This window comes from Periophthalmus magnuspinnatus, chromosome 10 (assembly GCF_009829125.3).
Source record: "Periophthalmus magnuspinnatus isolate fPerMag1 chromosome 10, fPerMag1.2.pri, whole genome shotgun sequence".
In the NCBI taxonomy this organism is placed as follows: domain Eukaryota; kingdom Metazoa; phylum Chordata; class Actinopteri; order Gobiiformes; family Gobiidae; genus Periophthalmus; species Periophthalmus magnuspinnatus.
In genome coordinates this window covers 6464295-6484539 of record NC_047135.1, presented here as the reverse complement: position 1 = coordinate 6484539, position 20245 = coordinate 6464295, and the positions used below count along the sequence as shown (strand labels likewise).

The following is a 20245-nucleotide window of genomic DNA, read 5'->3' as shown; positions in this document are numbered from 1 at the left end:
ATGCGCCGAAAATTGCCTTCTTCCTGGAAAGTCCTCTTTTTCAGTTTTATTTGGAAAAGAAACTATCCAGTGCAAAAACACTATGGGGTATTCATAGTGAAGAGTGTCCCCTTGTGAGTATGAGAGGTGTACAACATGTTCTGTGACCCAAAATAAATAATACAAATGAATGCCCATTATTGATACAAGCATATAGTATATATTATTTATAAAAGCCTTACCTGTAATTTCTAGCTTGGTCCAACTTATCAGTTCACTCTGATGATTACATCTGAATTTGTAGTACCCACTGTCTTTATGTTTGAGGTTATATATGGTATAAAATGTGTCATCCATTTGACCTCTGCCCTCTTTGGGCAGGGGTCAGATTGATGGGGATCTTCTTCTTGAGAGGAATGTAAAGGTACAAATTGCACATACTTGACTCCATGTGGCAGCTCCCAAGAGAAAGTCTCTCCATACCTCTTTATTACAGGCCCTTCACATTCTTAAAAGGAAAAACATGTTACTACAATATATCATAGAGGCTACTGAATAATGCCTTCTTACCATCTACAGAGACTGCAACCGGCTCTGTCATTGAAGATGCTGAAATGACTCCTTGTTCTACATTTGTCAATGTACTCAAAGCAAATTCAGAATATGAAACACTGAAGAGTGGGTCCAGGGACTATTGAGGACAGGTATGAATCTTAAAGCAATTTAATGCACTTTCTTGCCTGACGAGCCAGCCCCTCCTACTTTCTGTTCAATCACAACTTCTTAGCACACGTCTTAGACATCCATCTTTGGAAAATATTGTAAAAGCATGTTGTGTTGGCTGGCCAAGCAATAACTTTTCTGATGGAGGGTTGCCACCTGCTTCTCTCCATGGAGATGTTATTTCTTTCCCTGGGATGTTCTACATTAAACATTTCAATCTTGCATTAATTCAATTTGTGAAAAAATACCTTACTAAAGATGTATTCTTATTGCGAGCAGATCTGACCTATAACTGGTGGCATCACTTGTTTCTAAGGAGATCAAGCCAAGCAATGACAAATCAGTGGAGAAAGACAAATATCACAGTGGTGCACGACTTTTTTTTCTCCCAGTAATCCCTATTTTAAAAGTAAATATGGAGGGGGAAATTAGGGAAAATCCAACAGTACTTTTTTTTAGCATTCTGACATATCAATAGGCCTAGTTTAAAATACAAACTAGCCATTTGATTTGATTTTGACTGCAGGGGGCGCTTCACAATCAAGTACTGATAATAACCAAGAGTTTTTGTGATCAATCATTGACTGTGTGATCAAACTACAACCCCATCCTTTCTGTTGTTCCCTCACACGGGCAATGCGTGGGCTTTATTTTGTTTGAATGCAGAGGCAACTTACTATATCAGAGTACGCACAGCGCGACGTAAAGTCCTAACAAGCGCTGTGGGGAAAAAAAAAAAGATTACTAGTAACGTGCGTGCTTGCTCTAAATAGCCAATTTATATAAAACAGCGTTTTATATAAAGTGGCATCTTCTGGCATTGTTCCAACTTTAATGCAAGTCCCTCAGAAAAACATCAACTGTGCGAGACCACTGCCATTACGAGCCCACGGGGTTTGTGTTTAGTGCGCAAACTCCACATGCACGTGCCCCTCCTCCCACTAGAGCTCAACATGAGGACTAAACGTTTTCTCATTGACTCGATAAGCATTTACAAAGCATAAAAGTGAAGTAATAATAAGACTCCTAACCCAAAATATTGTGAAATATTATTTAACCGTGGCCCTGTGATAGACTATCCATTCTAGCCTTAAGACTCTGTATTAATTTATGTATGAATTGTTTTATATCAATATACAGTGGTGAAAGAAGTACTCAAATTTCTTACTTAAGTAAAAGTACAGATACTGGAGCAAAAAATTAATAAATTGATAAAAAAAAATAAAAATGTAAACTCAAGATTCTGTTTAAAAATTCACTGAAAGAGTAAAAAGTAAAAGTATTTTGCGCATATTTTGAGGTCTTATAGGGCTTCACATGTTTTGATTTTGATAAAGATTTCTGCTGAATTTTGTTCAACAAAAACAATTCAATCAAGTTTTTTCTAGCTGTTTTTATGTGTCTATTTTATCTCCAATCTCCAACAATCATAAAAAATACTTTTACTTTTCAGTCCCTTTCAAAAATGTACTAGAATAGAAAGTACAGATATCTTCCCTCCAAGGTAGTGAAGTAAAAGTATCCAATTTTAGTACAGATACCTAAAATGTGTACAAAAGTATAGTACCTTACTACTTTTACTTCGTTACCTTCCATCATTGATACTAAACATAATTTTAAAAACTAAACTTCAGGTTCAGATTGTTTTTGTGTGTAGGCAGCACGGTGGCTGAGTGGCAACACTCATGCCTCACAGCAAGAGGGTTTGGTTCGATCCCCGGGTCGCCAGGCCTTTCTGTGTGGAGTTTTTCATGTTTCTCCCCGTGTCTGGATGGGTTTCCTCTGGGTACTCCGGTTTCCCCCATCAACCAAAACATGAACGCCCTTCGAGACAACTGTTGTTGTGATTTTGGGCGTTACAAAAATAAATGAATTGAATTGAATTGAATTCAAACATTTATTTTCAGCACAATATTTTACTAGGAGTTTTAAAGGTACAATATGATTACTTAGGGAAAGGGAAAATAAAAGTGCTAGAGGTTAGTTTCTGCAATACTGCATCACATTTGTTAGTTTACATGAAATATATTTATTACATTTATTATTTATCAAAATATAACAGTAGCATAACTTCCTTACAGTACTTTAGTATAGGTCACTTTTATAAATGCAACAGACAACATGTAACAGACTTCAGATGGGAAACCACAAATGATATAATGCCACTAATACATATAGTAGAGATGGGCAACATATCACCAACATGATAATATTGAACTTGTTGTTTTAGAAAAAAAATACTACAAAGGTATACAGTAATATTCCTCAACTATTATGATCTTCTGTGTCAATGTTACCCACCCCTAACATCTAGGCACAACAAACTGCTTATATCAGGCACATCAAACAAATTCAAAATTCCTAGGGATGGTGTGTGGGGAAAAGGCCTGTTTATGTAGTACACACAATACATTAAAATCCTGTAGTCTGAATATGGCTTTACTTGACCCTTGAATTGTCCAGATGATCATTTACATTTACTTTTATGACAGAAAGTTGAGCTTGTCTGAGTTATATTCTATGGAGGCAGTCCCTTCAGAGCTGAGTGGAGGAGCAGAGGGGATGGTTGTCCCACTAAATTCAAACTTTGGTTCAGAGTCAAAGGAAGTGAAATTAAAGTTATTTGAGGTAAAAAATGTGGATTCTGTAGCTCCTGTTGTTGAGGCCTGTGAGGGATAAAAACACGCTTAGAAACACATAAAACACATCCAAACCACATTATTTACAGTACCATAGTAAGATTGACACAGCAGGTTGTGTATACCTGATCAAGTGATGATGTGCTCACATCAGCCAGGAAAACATCATTTGTTTGCTGAGAAAACAAAACTGGTTAATAATACAAAACGTTGTTGTGTACTACGTTTCTGTAAATACTTTTATGGATGCCAATATGTGACAGATATCTGACACCATTTGTATGTTTTCAATTGATTGCTTAGTTATTCAAAATGTTTGGTGGCTAACCCAACATTTGCTATTTAAAAGTATTTTGGATTACAGTTTTTCAAACACTAAAAGCCTCTATGATAATCCATTGTGTTGTGCGCCACTTACAGGTGGTTCTGGGGGGTTGGCTGTAGGCTCAGCAGAGACAGGGGGGTTCACTGGCTGACTGGAGTAAGCTGGGATTGGAGGGGCTGAGGGCTCGGGAACACACTACAAGAAAACATCCATATCAAATAGTAGATGCATTTTCTATTCAATTTACTACACAAAAAATACACACATAAAGGGCTGCCATTAACGATTATTTTAGTAATTGACTAGTCAGTGATTATTATAAATATGTTTTAAACCAAGAAAGATTAAACTCTATTGACTTTTTAATGGCCCAAAGTCCCCAAATCTCTCCTTTAAAACAGGAAGCTGAAACCCATGAATAGAACATTTGTGTATTAATAAAGAAAATTAATCTTTATTATTTGTATTATCTGTAATCCTGTGTACCTCTTCATAGGGTGGTGGTGGGTCCGTGGGTCCCACTTGTGCATTATATGTCTGCAGGACAAAACAGAATCAATAAAAGCAAAGAAACACAGTTTTTGTGTGTGTGTGTTTTTAACCTACAGGTAGATCTGGAATAATGACACTTGGGTCTCTGGGGAGAAGGGGGCTTGCCGTCTGAGTGGATTGAGTTGGATTCTGTTGCAAGTTAATCATATGTAATTACTGTATAAAGACATGAGCATTTGCTGAAAATACACATACTTACATGGCAGTACTCAGTCATTGCTGGGGCCTCGTCTTCCGTCTCATCTGTTTTATTTGAGCTCTCTTTACAACAGCACTTTTTCACACAACAGCAGCACAACATACCTCCAAAGGAAATCGCACCAAGAATGACATAGCTCATCCAAACCCTTTCCACTGCAAGAACAAAACAAACTTTAATGCTTTGTCCAAAGAAACAAACTGAGCATTATAAAACTCATAACCTACCTTCCCGTATTTCTACACTTGCACGCAGCATTAGGTTCCCCTGCTTGTCGATAAATTCATAAGTCCCAGCATCTTCAGGTGTTGCATCTTTAATTTCAAAATATCTGTCTGTGATTTTGAACCTGTTATCATCCTTAAATACAGTATCTGAGGAACCCTCACGTGTAAACTTAACGTGACTTGGGGTAAATATTATAGGGAATTCCAATTTGATGTCGCCTTCATCAAAATCATAGCTTTTTATATGATCTAATTGGAGAGGGAGAAAGAGAGAAAATTGTAGTTGTTGTTACACTTAACAATGTGCTTCATAGTGTCTGCCTTACGTTCAATTACTACTTGCTCCCATTTTATCAGTTGATTTTTGGACCCTCTGAACCTGTAGTATCCGCTGTCTTGCTGTGTAATAGCCTTGATCTCATAGCTGTTGAAGCTGATTTCTCCCCTGCTGAGTTTAGATGCGTCAGTGCGATTCCAAAGGACGCTGGCCTCGACCTGCCTTGGCACTCCTGAACCAGTATGTTTTAAAAACTCCAAATATTCAGCTCCATGTGGGATTTGCCAATAAATGAAGGATCCATAACGCTTCCTTGCAGGACTACGGCAATCTGAAAAAAATTAAATAATACTCATTAACAAAGTACGCGTTCTTACAAAATTTCTTGTTAGAACAGTTGTCTCACTTTGAACTCTCAGTTCTACAGACGAAAAGATTCTTCCTACAATGGATAAAACTGCTTCATTGTCTTGTTCCGTTATATCTATCATTTCAGCTCTTCCCCAAGAAGTCCTGAAGCGTGGATCCAGAGACTGAAAAAATATGGGAGTTATGTGCTCAAACTAAAGTGTATTTTAAGAATACTACTCTGAAAAATCTCACAGGAAATGACTTACCTTTCCATGGTTGACAACAATCTTAGGTTTTCCAGCTTTTGGAGTGTATGTTATCGTCTTATTATAGAGAGGTGGTGTAAAAGCTGTTGGCAAACGGTATGTTCTGCCATAGCACACATCCTCAGACAAAGATGAACCTTTATTTGGAAACAAAAGTTACAGTTATATACATACAAAACTGTAAGATCAAATGTGCCTAAATAATTCTGCATTGCCAATTGTAATACATTTTTGGACGATCATAGACTTTTTAGGCATTTCACCATGTAGTTACTGTCACTCAATTATGTTATTTTAATCAACACACAAGAGAACGGTAGATGGCACTAAAACGCAGGGTTTTCCTTTTACACCAAGAAATTTCAATGGAAAATAATAAGATGATGCTCAATCGACATGAAAAATAACACACATCCCCGGAACAAGCTGTGGTCCAGACGATTTCATTATGTTTTAATTGTAATATATTTGGTTAATATAATAATTGTGCGCGTATAGTTAACCATACTGATTATTTAGATACTCATTCTATAACAGTTCCACCATCATCTTATACGATAAATACAATTAAGCCATACGACATCTGCCAAAAGGAGACTTAAAATCCGTTCTGATAATAATATATACTGCTTTGGTTTGCTTACCCAATGTGACAAGGGTTAAGAGAACGTATAGCGGCAGCAGCATGACCTGAGTTACCAGAAGAGTACGCCTACTCGGTCAGATGTTTCTCAAAAGAGCGCAAAGTAAACACATACACTATTCAGACTACTATAAATTTGTCTTATTATATTTTCAAGAATAGAAAATTGGCTTTGGATCAGCTGGAAAAGGTAAAACAAACATGGCTGGGTATGGTTGGGTCGTTGGGCGGCGAGGTTTCTCCAGGCCACACCTCCAAATACCTCGAGGGGCGGAGACAATGGGACCTGCGCACAATCTTCAATCAATGCGCATTCAAGCCACAAGCGCAATGGAGCAAATAAAGCGAAAGTCTAGCGTAAAAAATCTGTTAGAAGACAAAATAATTTAACTATTTAACATCAAATCAATACAGCACAATAATAGGCCTACGTACAATGTTTGGTTAAATCAAAAAGGAGACCTGCAAGCGATGGTAAAAGTCTAAATCAAATATCTTTTAACATCAGATTGACTTGTAAATTAATAAATGCCTTGCCCTTGGAGAATCAGAAGTCAGAGACGTAAAAACAAAAAAACAACAACATTTTATTTATACCATCATGTCCTGATTCTCATATTATCAAATACATCATACATTCACACATTCTTATAGGCACAGTATGGTGGTTTGTAAACATACTATGGCTGAGTTCTCACATTTAGTCGTATAAAATCCACCAGAAGCAATCACATTTCTCAAAGCCAGAGTAAAGTTAACAAATTCAGTCTTTGGTTGAGTGTTAGTTCCCTGTAGTTCCTCTATAGCTCTCTGTAGAGCTGAAAGGCAAAGGCGCCAGTCGTCCTGGCACTGTGACCTGTAGAGACAGTTGAAATGGTCATATAATAGACAGTAAAACTTATCTTTGCTGTGCACATGAAAAGAACATTTCTCAACTTTTACACCTTGGAATAAAATTTGTGACTGACCAATGGCATTGAGAGAATGTATTGTCTATTACAAGCTATAGTATGAATGTGAAGACATGTTTATAAAACATATTGCCTAAAACAACTATTAAAAATTCTGCATTCCACATTTTGTAATTTATTATCTATTATTATTTATATATTATCAGAACAAGAGACAAGCAAAAACAAGTATATACCAAATAAACCTGTACTCCAAATACCTTCATTTAGATGGATAGATAAATACTTTATTAATCCCCAGACCAGGGAAATTCATTTGTCCAGCAGCAAAAACAGAGACATAACATAAACATATTAAATGATATTAACCAAATAAACACTACTAAAAACAATAAGGCCGTTTTTTTAAGTCATTTGAATTCATGTAAATATTCTGCTTTTGCAGCGCTAGTCTGTTTCTAGTTCTGTAAATTAACAAAAATGTATCAATTTTACCAAGTCTATCTAATGAGTATAAATGGGTCATAAGACTGAGGCAGAAGAATGAAAAGTTTTTGACAAAATTGTGTTTTAAACTCACTGGCTCTACAGAGTAGTAGGGTCACTGGTTGACTTGTCTTTTAAAGCCTGCAAGAGAATAAACCTCACAATATAAAGTGTGTCACCCTTATAGTGTAATTGAAAGCACATTGATAATACTTACTTGGAAAATGACAGCTGGAGTCACTTCCTCAGAGGTATCAGCACTTTTTCTTTTATTTTTATATTTTTTCCAGCAGAAATGACCACCTAACCCCATGAATACAGCTCCAAAGGCACACAAAGCAACAATGAAATACCAGTGTAGTGGCTCTTCTTCTGCCAGACAAAATGCCAACATCTTAATTTGTGTCATCAGCCAAAGCAATCAAACTGTGAAGAAAGCATAGCCAAAACCTACCACTTTTAATTTCTATCTCCACGCGCAGGATCAAGTTGCCTTCCTTGTCAAAAAACTCATATGTACCAGCATCTTCAAAGGTTGCATCCTCAATAATAAGGTATTGGTTTGTTATGACAACTCTACCACCATTTTCTATCACTGTGTGTGTTTCAGCCCCCACTTGTGTGAATCTAACTTGACTTGGGACGACTAAAACAGGAAACTCTATATACACAATTTTGCTCTGGGCATAAGTATAGTTTTTTAGATGCTCTATGTGGAAAAAAGGCCAAAATGTTAGAAAAAAAACATCCAGCTACATAATTTGTCATTGGTTAAAAACCGCCTTACCTTCAACTACTATTTGCTCCCATTTAAGCAGTTGATGTTTGGACCCCCTAAACCTATAGTATCCACTGTCTTGCTGTGTCAGGTTCTTTATCTCGTATTCATTGTTGCTTATGCTGTGAGAGGGGTCAGTCCGATTCCAAAGCACTGTTGTCTGACCTGGGATAACTGAGCCAGTGTATTTAGAAAACTCTAAATATTCAGCTCCATCTGATATGATCCAAACAATTGAAGATCCATAGAACTTCTTCACCGGGCTACCACAATCTGTAAAAAATAAAATGGGAGCAACTCCACACAAGTATTCCTACAAATTTTAGACTAGGTTATCTCTCACTTTTAACAATGAATTTTACAGAGTCTCCTCCCTCTGTGGATAAAACTGCTTCATTGTCTTGTTCTGTTAAATCTGCCATTTCAATTCCTTCTTTTGAAACTTGGAAGCGTGGATCTAGTGACTGCAAAATATTGGCAGAATTTTCCTAAATTAAAGTTACATAAATTTGATGTATACCAGTTGTTGTGGGTCATAGCAATCAACAGTTTCCACATTCCACAAATTACATACCTGTCCAATGCTGACAACAATCTTTGAATCTCCCACTTTTGGAGTGTATGTAATCGTCTTATTGTAGAGAGGTGGTGTAAAATTTGCTGGCAAACTGTACTTGGACCCATAGCACACTTTCTCAGTGAGGATAGATGAACCTTTATTTGAACACAAAATCAGAATTCTTAAATCGATTAATATACATACTTAGCTATCTTAAGTCAGGCACATGGGAGAAGGCGTTTACAAGCACACCACAAATCTGATCATTATTCTGGATTTATCAGATTAGTTAGGCTTATGTCTGATATGAGTAATGTCATTTCTTTATGATTGTTCACACATGTGCAGGTTTTTGACAATGGAAATTATGCAGAAAGGCCAAACTAATGAGGTAAACACAAAACTAAAAGAGAAAATTCTTTGACAAGCTAATCAGATTTATGTCCATGTAAACACACAAAAATCACATCTAATTATTGTCTTATCTGATTACTCTAGTTAACTGATTTCTACTAGTTATTTGATGTACCCACTGTCTGTCTAGTAACCTACGATAGGCTGAATAATAAACCGTATTATAGAAATGATTTAAAAAAAAAAAAAAAAAAAAGCCCACATGGAGGCCTGACTGAAAACACGTGGAACTGCGCGTAACAAGATGTACTCACCAAACCTTACAATGGTTAAAAGAAGGCAGATCAGCAACATGTCGCAATCATTTGTCGTGACCTAAAACGTTATTTTCATACTTCAATTTGAATACGTTGTTGTTGTTTTTTATGTTAAGCAGCTACGTGAATTATCCTTACCCACACGTGCAAGTCTGAAAGCCAAGCAAATCTATGGAAGGAAAAGAAGTTAGTCTCGCTGCTTCCAAACAAGACTGACCGACACCACACCTCACTAAAGTTGTAGCCTAATAAAGTAAGGGAATGTAGTCAATCATTGGCCGCAGGAAATCCCAATCCCAATAAACCACGGTATATGCCATAGTACTCTACGTATCGTCATGTTCTTTGAAGGTTGCTTGGATCAACCATAGACTAGAACCAAAAGCTACCGTCTAAAGTTATAGTAGCTTCCTGGAACTTCCTAGACATTACTTTCTTGATTGGCTCTCTCTTGTGGCCCCACAAAGTTGGGTTTCGAAGTGTCAAATGACAAAATTAAGTGTTGCCCATATTCCCAGATTTCAGATGACATCACAACAATCTATAGCCCCATAAAATTAAATACAGATGGAGGACAGGTAAAAATGGATATTGGTAAAATGCAGATGTGTGTTATAATGCAGTGAGTTCATTTGTGAATTTACTTTTTGGATATTTCATGGCAAAGTACAAAGTTATCAATGGGGGGGAAAGTGTCTCTTATGGGCTCGACACACGGGGAGCGACTAACGACAGCGTGCAGCGACACTCATCGCATAGGTTTTAAAATCGAACACACGGGCAGCGACAAACTGCAGCGACTAGCGGCAGCTTGTCACGTCGCGCTTTGTTCCAGAGCAGATCGCGAGCCTCCTACACGTCTGATTGGCTGTTTATTTGGAGGGAATTTTGAGGTTAATAGCGGTAGATGGGGAAAAAGACGCTAAAATGAAATCTCGTAAAGTTTTGCTTCATTTGACTAAAATATTACAATTGGTTGCACTCTACAAAAAAAAAAAAGCGATCCTGGGTCCACCCTATTCTGCAGCTAATTCTGTTTAATGTAAAACCCTTAAATAAATATATATTTTTAATGTTGAATCAGTCTTTAATACATTTGGTTATCAGCCTCCATAAATTTATCTGAATTAACAAATTTGCGCATGTTAACTTACCACTCACCAACGAGTTCCCAGGCAGCTGCTTTTTTGATATATCTCGGTAGTCTCTTTGAGATGTCAAAAAGAATTGGGAAATCCGACGCCGTGAGTATAATTTTCACTGGGATGCTGCTATTTAAAAAAAAAAAAACTTCAGATCAAGAGGGTGAAGCTCTTAAAACACTTGATGAAAACACCAGGCTTTTGGTTATTACCAGGCTGATAACTAGAAACTTTATAATGATCAGGTTTCGCTGCCTCTGTTAATTACTACTCTTTGTTATTTTGCTTAAGACTTTTTCAGAAGTCTTCTTGTCTTCTTGAAAGATAGGTCTACCTTTTTGCTGTTGTTGTTCATTGCCCAGGCTGTGGTATATCTCAATTTTATTCATCATAGAATGAAAAGCCTCAGTAAAACACATTGATAAAGAAAATGGTTAATGAACTTTTCTCTAGAAGCATCTAATTTAGTAAACAAGGAAATTTAAATGAGCAGCAATTAGTTTGAATTAAAAGGAAAAAAATGCGTCCAGTGTGCACAGATGTTGTATTGAATTTGCATTATTTTTTATGTTTTAATTCATAATTAATAAAATGTAATAAACAATATTTGACCAGTAAATTCAATTCATTGTATATTTACAAGAAAATAGACATAGTAGGCATGAGGAGAGGAGGGGGGGTGCATCATACATTTCCTTATTTTTTATATTCAGATATTCATTATAAATATGTAAATGTTGAACTTATTTTGTTCTAACTTATTTTTAATGTTATTGTCATAGCAGTCATACAAAGTACATGTATAGTATAACAGATCTTTGCCTTAACTCAATCTCCGATAATACAATAGAGAAATGTAACAATATCCATGACAGTGTGATAGGTCTATATAAAAACTATGTAAAAAGAAAACTGACTTAAAATACATTTAATTGTCAAGAAGTATCATATTGTTCTAGCAGAGGTAGATATTACAATAAAATTCCTCCTACTACTACTAAATTTTACCCCTTATGGCATTATATAATGACTTGTGTCCTGATGAGAGTAGTTTGCATGTGCCAAAAGACTGGACAGGAGCTGCTTTGTTGAATTCATAACTTTCATAGATCAAAAGTTGAGTTTATCTGAGGTATAAACATCTTGAATACACATGTCTGAGCTGAGTGGGGGAGCAGAGGGGAAGACCGATCCTTTCAGTTCAAACTTTGGTTCAGAGTCGGTGCTGGTCATAAACAAAGATGTGGGTCCTGTGTCTCCTGAAACTGTGGCCTGCGGTAAAATTGTACAATGAAGTTGTGCAATTAAATTAAGGATATTATTTTTGGGAATGTTTAATAAATAACAACTGGTGTTTAAACTGTTTGTCTCTGTGTTTTGCTGATTACCTGAGTAGATGGTGGTGGGTCCATGTTATTGTCAGCTGTATTATTAATCTACAGAGTAAAACATAGTGGGAAGAAAAAAATTTAACTGATAAAAACAAACAGTTTATGTGAAACTCACAGTTGCATCTGCAATAAAGTGTCTCGGCTCTCTGGGGAGGAGAGGGACTCCAGATGGAGCAGGTTGATTTGAATCCTTTAGAAAAAGTCCATCATTATGTAAAAGCTATTGGCATTTGGTTTGAATTTAAAATAAAAATACTTACATGGAAATGCACAGTAGGTGCTGCGGTCGCTGTAGAATCAGTGCTGTTTCTTTTACTTTTCTTACAGCAGCACTTTTTTATGCAACAACAACATATGAAAATAACAAGGACTATGACAGCAACAATTACAATATATGCCCAAGTTGGGACTGCTGCAGAAACACAAAGAGCACATTATTAGTAGTCAAATTTAGTAATTTACATTTGAAAAAGTCGTTTCTTACCTTCGGTTACATGTAACTGCATGTTCACTGGATTGTTTCCCTCAGTATCTATAAATTTGTATGTACCTGCGTCCTGACTTTTTACATCAAAAATACTAAAGTATGACTTTGTGACTTCCATTCTGGGATCCATGTATTCGCTTGTGACCTCCTTATTTACGGACAGCGAACTAAATAAAAAATGGGAAAATGAAAACTCAACAGGAAACTGCGTGTGGAAGTATTGTCCCTCCATGACTTCAAAATATTCATGACTCGCTGTAGGAACAAAAATATATGAAAAAATGTCAAAAACACCTCTGCCTTATTTTCTAAGGTAACACAGGTCTCACCTTCAACTTTTAATCTTTTCCATTTGACCAGTTCATTCTTAGACCCTCTAAATTTGTAGTAACCGCTGTCTTGCTGGTTAATACCATATATTTCAAAATAATTCCGATTTATTTTTCCTTTGGTAGGTGAGGAGTCAGTGCGATTCCAAATGATTACTGATTTTAGTGCAAAATCTAGAGGTATGACCTGAGCAAACTCCAAGTACTCAGCGGAAGAAGGGATCCTCAAAGAAAACACTTCTCCATATTTTTTTGATGCAGGGTCCTGACAATCTGAAAACAGTAAGAAAATACAAACACAAAATCCATATGGCATCAATGAATCTAAATACAGTATCATATATATATATATATATATATATATATATATATATATATATATATATATATATATATATATATATATATATATATAACATTTTTATTCTTTTTTAATTTCTTGTTAGTATTTTTTTTTTTTTTTTGTATCTATACATTGGTTTAATTTGTATTATTAATAGTAAACATGCGGTTGTAGTTCGGAGTCTTTATTTTAAATAAAATGTATTGTTCAGTATTAAAAATATGAATTGAGTTAAATGTTAATGAGAATGCATTTTTTTCCACTCACCCATAATTTTCAGTTGCACACTGTTGTGCTGGTCAAAGAAGACGATAGCGCCATCATCTTCTTCGGTCAGATCTTTCATTTTTATAGTATTCCAGAAAGAAACTTCAAACCGTGTATTTACTGACTAAATAGAAAATGAAAAAGTTATTTCTCACAGTTAATTAAATAAAAATAACTAAAGTTTCAGTGCCTACCTTTCCTTTGATAACAACAAGTGTCCTGTCATTTGTTGTCTTTGGCTTATAATATATGGAAGAAGTAGATTGCGGTGTGAATGTGTAAGTGCCACCATAGCACTCATGAAGAGAAGAATAAGATGAACCTAAACATCAATCAGTAAACAACATGAAACTGTCCGAATTTGCTCAAAACAATGTAAAGGATTACAGTATAGGTTAATATATACTGGCTAAAAATATTCTTAACACAGTTTATGGTCCTCGAGGGAATTTTGGCAGTTACAGTAAAAGTAGCCATGTTATTATTATAAATGATTAGTTGCATATTTTAGGCTCATCAATTTGAAATCTAAAGTAACCATTTAGAATGTAGCCTACTTAAGTAGTCGTCTATAGCCTACAGTTGTTGATAAATAGCATCGCGTTAATTAAAGTAAACATAAGCAGTTTACTATTTGTATGTACTTACAGGAATCCAGAAAGGCAAACACGAAAACTTGGAGCAACAACATAACGTTAAACTGTGCGTGTTTCATTTGGATTTGAAGCCTACTGGACTATTTTACATTCTTGCAAAAATCTTGTAAATCTGAACTTAGTAACTATCGTTTCTTAATTTTCGTTTCTTGAGATTATTTAGTTCATTCGACGTTTACATGGCTGAAAGCACGACTGAAAGTGAAGAGGAAAAAACAAGGTAGGGCCCCTCGGTGTGTAGAAAATGCGCCTGAAGGTCCCTCCTCCTGCTCTGCTGCTGGGTGGTTCCTTCAGATAGCTGCCGTGGTTTAGATACGGGGTTTTGGACATTTTTGAAATGTGCTTTATGAATAAAATGTATATTAAATGCAACTTGCTAATTACACAATAAGGATAGATTAATAATAATAATAATTAAAAACTCATGCATATTAACCCTCAGACTTCTCTCCTTTGTGTGTATTTGTGTGTGTTTCTTTCTTTCTTTCTTTCTTTCTTTCTTTCTTTTTCTTTTTTTTAAAGATAAATTTAAAAACTACGGCCATTTAAGCAACAATACTGCGCTTTTTTCGTACACATTTACGTGAATCGAAAGTACCAATTCGTTCAGCAACAAAATGGGGCTAGTGCGCATGCGCGGCGCAAAGGACGTTTATCCTTTTATTCCGACCTCACATAGATAAACAAACACATTTTAAAAGGGGGCATCTATTTTCACCAAGAATAGACGGGTGAGTTCATATCGGAAGCATGTTAAGAATGTCAGGCTGGGCTTTACCAACAGCTGAGTGCACTGTGCCGTGTGAAACAAGTGCACACGGCTCCAGCCAATGCTCCAGCCGTGCAGGGGGCATCATGTAACAGACACAGCGCTGATAGTTATAATGGCGCTATAATGTTTATCCACATCTGCTTTTGAGCTTCAGTTGTGTAGCTTACTGAGGACGAGAGGAATGACAATGACGTGCAATGCTTACTTTGTTTATAGGTGAAATGTATCCCCAAAGCAAGATGTCTCCCTGCATCCTGCTAACTGTCCTTGGTCTTCCCTTTGCCACTTGTAAGTTCACCTGTTATACTTAAATGTTTGCAAATTGTGGGAATTAACCGTGAATATAATATGGCATTATTTTGTGTTTCTCGCAGGTTTACACTTTTTGGGTAAGTGAAAGACACATTTTTTATAATTTTAGTGTTTTCTTTAATGATTTGATGTGATTGTAAACAGGTGACAGAGAAGAGGTACAAACGATATGCGCTGGCAAGGAATTTAGACTTCCTGTTTATTCCACATCAAGAATTGTAACATTTACTCCAGATCAACCAGGGCCTAGACGTGTGATTTTGGAGAAAACTACAGTAAGTGACAGTCAGATAAAAGAGGCATAACTTCATTAAGACTATCACAAACTTCTGTGCAATTACAGGTAAAGGACCCAAGATTTGAGTGGACTAAAGATAAGATGCTAGTCCTAAAAGAGGTGACTCATCAAGATCAAGGACTTTATTCAATCAAACTGTTCTCTGAATTTACCTATGAGACAGTACGCTTAACTGTTTCAGGTACAAAAAATAATTCTTTAATAAGCACTCAACCTAATGTAATGAATAGTCATGTACTAATTTTTTTCTTCATAGAGTGCATCAAGTCCTACAGGAAAAACTATGGTGAAAACTTTGAGCACAGTATCCCCGAAAATAGCTTTTTGTTGGAGTTTTCTCCCAAGGGGGCTCCTCTTGAGGCCATGCCAGTTGTGCTGTGGAACCGGACAAGTTACAATGCCAGTGGTGTAGGCCGTGGTCGCATTGTGAGAGGTGGGAAAGTGTGGATGGCTGATAAAGTGACACAGGCTGACCAAGGAAACTACACAGTGAGAGATGCTCAAGGGAAAGTCTTGATGCGGAGTACTCTTGCTGTGCATGGTAAGTACAATGTAATAAATAACTAAAACTGACTCTTGTCCTCCATTTTGGCATAGTCACTTTGTAGGACATGGAAACCTATAGTGAAAGGCTCTAACAAAACGCTTGGTTGGTTGGTGGTTGTGTTCCATTGAACTCCCGCTTGTTGTGAACTGTCTAGAGTGTGTGTTTGGGGAAAAACACATGCTTTAAACCCTAAACTGTAGTAGTGGGTATTATTTTTTTTGAATATTCCACATAGCGTTAGCCTCATAGCAAAATTGCAAAAGTTGTTTTTCAAGTTTTTGGGGAAAATGCAAAAATGAACTGCCCTAAAGTCAATTTAACAAATAAATAAATACATTAATTAATTCATAAATAAAGACTTAAACTTATTGGTGCGTATACGCTATGAGGCCAACGATAAATACAGTGTTTACTATTGGTGGTATTACGGCAAAATACTGGTTGTATAACTACACCCAGCTAAAACACTATTTAAAAAATCAAACTAAAAGCTTACCTAATACTGTGATTTATTGCAAAATTGATTTACTGAAATTGTATTCTTCTTTTTCCAATCCATCCTGTTACTTGTCATCCATGCCACCATTACTTTTTCCTCTCCTTTTACTCCTTTTTCAAACTTTATTAATTTTGTAGGCCATTTCTTCAATGTCACCCGCTTCACCAAAGAGTCTTTAAATCTACCCCTCTTTCTCCCTGTGCCTCATGCCCATCTCATCTTTACCCCCGCTCGATACCCTGATGAATCTTCACTGGGGCCATTTGACCCAAAGCCCCCTCGAGGTCCAGTCCAACTGGTTCGCGAGGGCCAGATCACGGACCATGACATGCGATACAGAGGCCTTATCTCACTGGGACGTAATGGGAGCAAAGACGAGGTGGTCATTGTAAGGCTGACCTCTAGACACGATGGCACTTATGAAATCAAAGATAAAGATGGCAACTTGGTCTCAACCACATGGTTACAGGTCATTGGTAAGTCACACTCACGGGTCCCTATTGCTAATGAATATTAATAAGCTAGTAAATGTGTCCATACATCAGTGGTGGAAGAAGTGCTCAATATTGTTACTTAAGTAAAAGTATAGATATTGGAGCAAAAAAACTCTCAAATGTAGTAAAGTAAAAGTAAAAAGTATCTACTTAAAAATGTACTCAAATAAAGTACAGATACCTGAAATGTGTACTAAAGTCATGCATGTCTACTCAAAACAGAATAAGATGTAGCATTATTCTTAAATTATTCTTATTTCTTATCACAAATACTTTTTGTAGTGAATTAAAAAAAAAAAATTAAGTTCCTAAAACAAGGATTAGGCTTATATTAGCAGAATACACAGGAATTAATTTGGCTGTTCCACAACACTCCAAATACTGTAGAAATGGGATGAATATCATTGTTATTAAAAACATGTTATTACTTTGCCTGTACTGCTAAACTATTCTTTTGAATCAGCTGCATGCCCAATATTTAAGTTATGTTTCAAATGACAAATTAATCTGAAATTATGTCTTCTGACTGGACCAAAGGACTTTTTTGCCTTTCATTAAGTCTGATATTGTGATGTTATTTCTTTGCAGAAAAGGGAGGAAGATGGCGAGCAATTTTCAAATCTATCAGTGTACCTTCAGGGATGTTTGTGTCTCTGGCTGGTTTTATCCTTTTTATGAAGCGCTACCCCTACTGCAGTCTTTCACAGATTATAACTGGGCTGAGAACCAATCATAATCCACCTGTCAACCCACCAAGAGTCAACATACAGGTGAAGAAAAAAAAACAACAGATTACTAAATTAAAAAACGCTACTTTTGATCAGGCCTTTATATGAATTATTAACAAATATTTGCATCTTCTGTTTATTAGGACTACAATCATGCAAGCCCCGGGCCCACTGGATATTACAGTTACTCACAAGAACCATCAACGCCAAGAAAATGGACTCCACGTGCCACTCCAGTCCATTCAGTAACTAAGAAGATTTTTTTAGTTAACTATCGTGTGTATCTATTATACCTTATTCAGTTTAATTTATATAGCTGACCAAAGTGCGTTGCATAAAAAGTTAACAAAAAGAAATACACAAATAATACGACACATAGGAAAAGAACAATAAAACACCAAGCTGTCCTGTTTAACCAGGAAGAAGAGGTGAGTTTTCTGTATAGTCTTAAACTACGTTAAAGGCTAAGAGGATCTGACAGGCAGAGGCAGGCTGTTGTAAAGTCTGGGTCTGCCAGAAAAAGGCTCTGTCACCTCTGGTCCTGAGCCTGGTTTTGGGCACAGCCAGTGTGCAGACATTTAAACACAATCAATTAGTCAGCAGAAGGGCTGCAGAGTTCTGGACATTCCGTAAGTGCTGCAGGGAGCCCTGGTCCAGCCCTACATACAAAGGATTATAATAATAATAATCAGAATCCCCCAGTTTCCTCACTATATAAGATTCCTTACTATATAAGTGGACATAGGACCAATCACACTGTCATGCTGAAGCAGTGGGTTAGTTTGGCTAAACACCACAATTATGATGATGATGATTATTATTATTATTATTATTATTATTATTATTATTATTAGTAGTAGTAGTAGTGGTAGTAGTAGTAGTAGTGTATTATCTTATTTTATCTGTGTTTTAGGGCTACAGTCAGGTAGGAACCCCGCCTCAATCGTATCAATCTCCAATGCGGACTAGGAATGAGGAAAACCAAAGACTGACACCAGGGAGGTCTCCAGCTCATAATTCTGCTACACAGGTAAATCAGTTAGAGGGACACCTTTTAATCTTGTAATCTACGACTTCTTTCAACTTTTATTCACAAACTGCCACTTGACTTTTATAAAAGTGCAACAGATATAATCCTCCTGGAATGAATAGATTTGAATAGTGTAAAAAAAATAAAAATAAAATTACAAGTTACATGTTTGATTTGTTTAAACTGGAGATCTTTTCAGTAAAAGTCTATTTTTATTTCACACCTTATTGCTTTCAGGCCTTTATTTTTATGTTATCACAGTTTAGTTTTTTGAGAGAAATTACTAGCTTGTGAATTTTGTTCACTGGCAATAGAATTAATTCTGATTGATTCTTTTGCCTCATTTGAAGCTTACTGAAGAGGAGCAGAGGATTTCGTTTTCAATGCCTGGTGCTTCAGACTGCCTGCACGTTTCTGAAGAGTGTGTTCAATTTCAGATCAAGAAAAATAAAGAGAAGTTAGACAACTCACAAGATTACTTTTCCACACTGCCCCTCGACACTGACACATCTGAATCCTGCAGTGTCTACACATCAGATAAATTGAATTTTAGCTGAAAAGGGATTGAGGAATTATGGAGGAAATAATTAATAAAAGTCTTAACTGTGCCTTTTGTATATTTACATCTAATTTCCATGAACTGCCGTTAAAAGCTGCATGTTAAACTTTTATGAAATTTGTAACAATCCTTTTGCACGTGTAGAGAAATCACTGTCCTATATTACACTGGTCACTGATGCTGCAGAATTGCTCCAACTTCCTTCAGGAACCTACCTCCACACCCTCAGGACCAATGTTAGAACTGTACATTTGTGTTTATGCCTGCCATGTAAATATCTTAATTATAAAGACACATCTGACAGTTTATAGTCAGTTTGATCCCCCATCATCGTACACTGTACGTCAGTTGGCTAAAATGACTGCTTAGTGCAACGGAAAACTGTTACATAAGTTAACAAAAGACTAATATATCATTGTAAATTAATTGCTTGTTATCGATGTACAGAAGAATAACAATGAATCTAGTTGAACTTTATGCCCAATGTCATTGTGTTGTAATATATACTGGAAAATGTAAAATTAATATATAGTGTAATTAAAAAATATATTTAACCTCTCTACAGCACTCTCCAGTTTTTGGTATGCCCACTCTACACTCTACTCTAATTTGTATCACTCCAGTCCAAAACCATCTCAGTCTGACTTTTCCAACGTTTCTAAAAAATATCTAACTTTATGAGCCTATGTTCTTCTAATTAAGTGTGTCTTAATGATGATTAATAAAGAAATACATGCTCTAGTTTAATTTCCAAATATAATTGTTCATTCAGTTTTTATTTATTTATTTATTTATTTTTGTGAAT

General features: G+C 36.1%; 3 protein-coding genes across 3 annotated transcripts; 1 reads left to right on the top strand and 2 right to left on the bottom strand.

Annotated features, from left to right (window-relative positions):
• Positions 1 to 2658: 2658 nt before the first annotated feature.
• Positions 2659 to 9818, bottom strand: LOC117378055 (uncharacterized). The gene is made up of 12 exons (XM_055224722.1): positions 9725 to 9818; positions 9584 to 9644; positions 8931 to 9070; positions 8700 to 8820; positions 8366 to 8629; positions 4645 to 4893; positions 4418 to 4572; positions 4273 to 4347; positions 4153 to 4203; positions 3760 to 3861; positions 3467 to 3517; positions 2659 to 3368 (listed from the first exon to the last, which is right to left on the bottom strand). Exons 2-12 carry the CDS (start codon positions 9621 to 9623, stop codon positions 3186 to 3188), a joined length of 1431 nt encoding a protein of 476 aa, XP_055080697.1. The 5' UTR covers positions 9624 to 9644; positions 9725 to 9818; the 3' UTR covers positions 2659 to 3185.
• Positions 9819 to 11368: 1550 nt separating this feature from the next.
• LOC117377750 (uncharacterized) lies at positions 11369 to 14386 on the bottom strand. The gene is made up of 9 exons (XM_033974240.2): positions 14194 to 14386; positions 13740 to 13867; positions 13546 to 13669; positions 12936 to 13208; positions 12604 to 12861; positions 12380 to 12531; positions 12235 to 12309; positions 12117 to 12164; positions 11369 to 12000 (listed from the first exon to the last, which is right to left on the bottom strand). The coding sequence occupies exons 1-9, from the start codon at positions 14258 to 14260 to the stop codon at positions 11839 to 11841; spliced, it is 1287 nt and encodes a 428-aa protein (XP_033830131.1). The 5' UTR covers positions 14261 to 14386; the 3' UTR covers positions 11369 to 11838.
• A 442-nt stretch (positions 14387 to 14828) lies between these two features.
• On the top strand, positions 14829 to 19884 carry LOC117377749 (uncharacterized). Its single transcript, XM_033974238.2, has 11 exons — positions 14829 to 14932; positions 15190 to 15261; positions 15348 to 15362; positions 15430 to 15560; positions 15629 to 15764; positions 15840 to 16124; positions 16767 to 17105; positions 17712 to 17893; positions 17995 to 18096; positions 18765 to 18881; positions 19232 to 19884. The coding sequence occupies exons 2-11, from the start codon at positions 15195 to 15197 to the stop codon at positions 19436 to 19438; spliced, it is 1581 nt and encodes a 526-aa protein (XP_033830129.1). The 5' UTR covers positions 14829 to 14932; positions 15190 to 15194; the 3' UTR covers positions 19439 to 19884.
• Positions 19885 to 20245: the final 361 nt, after the last annotated feature.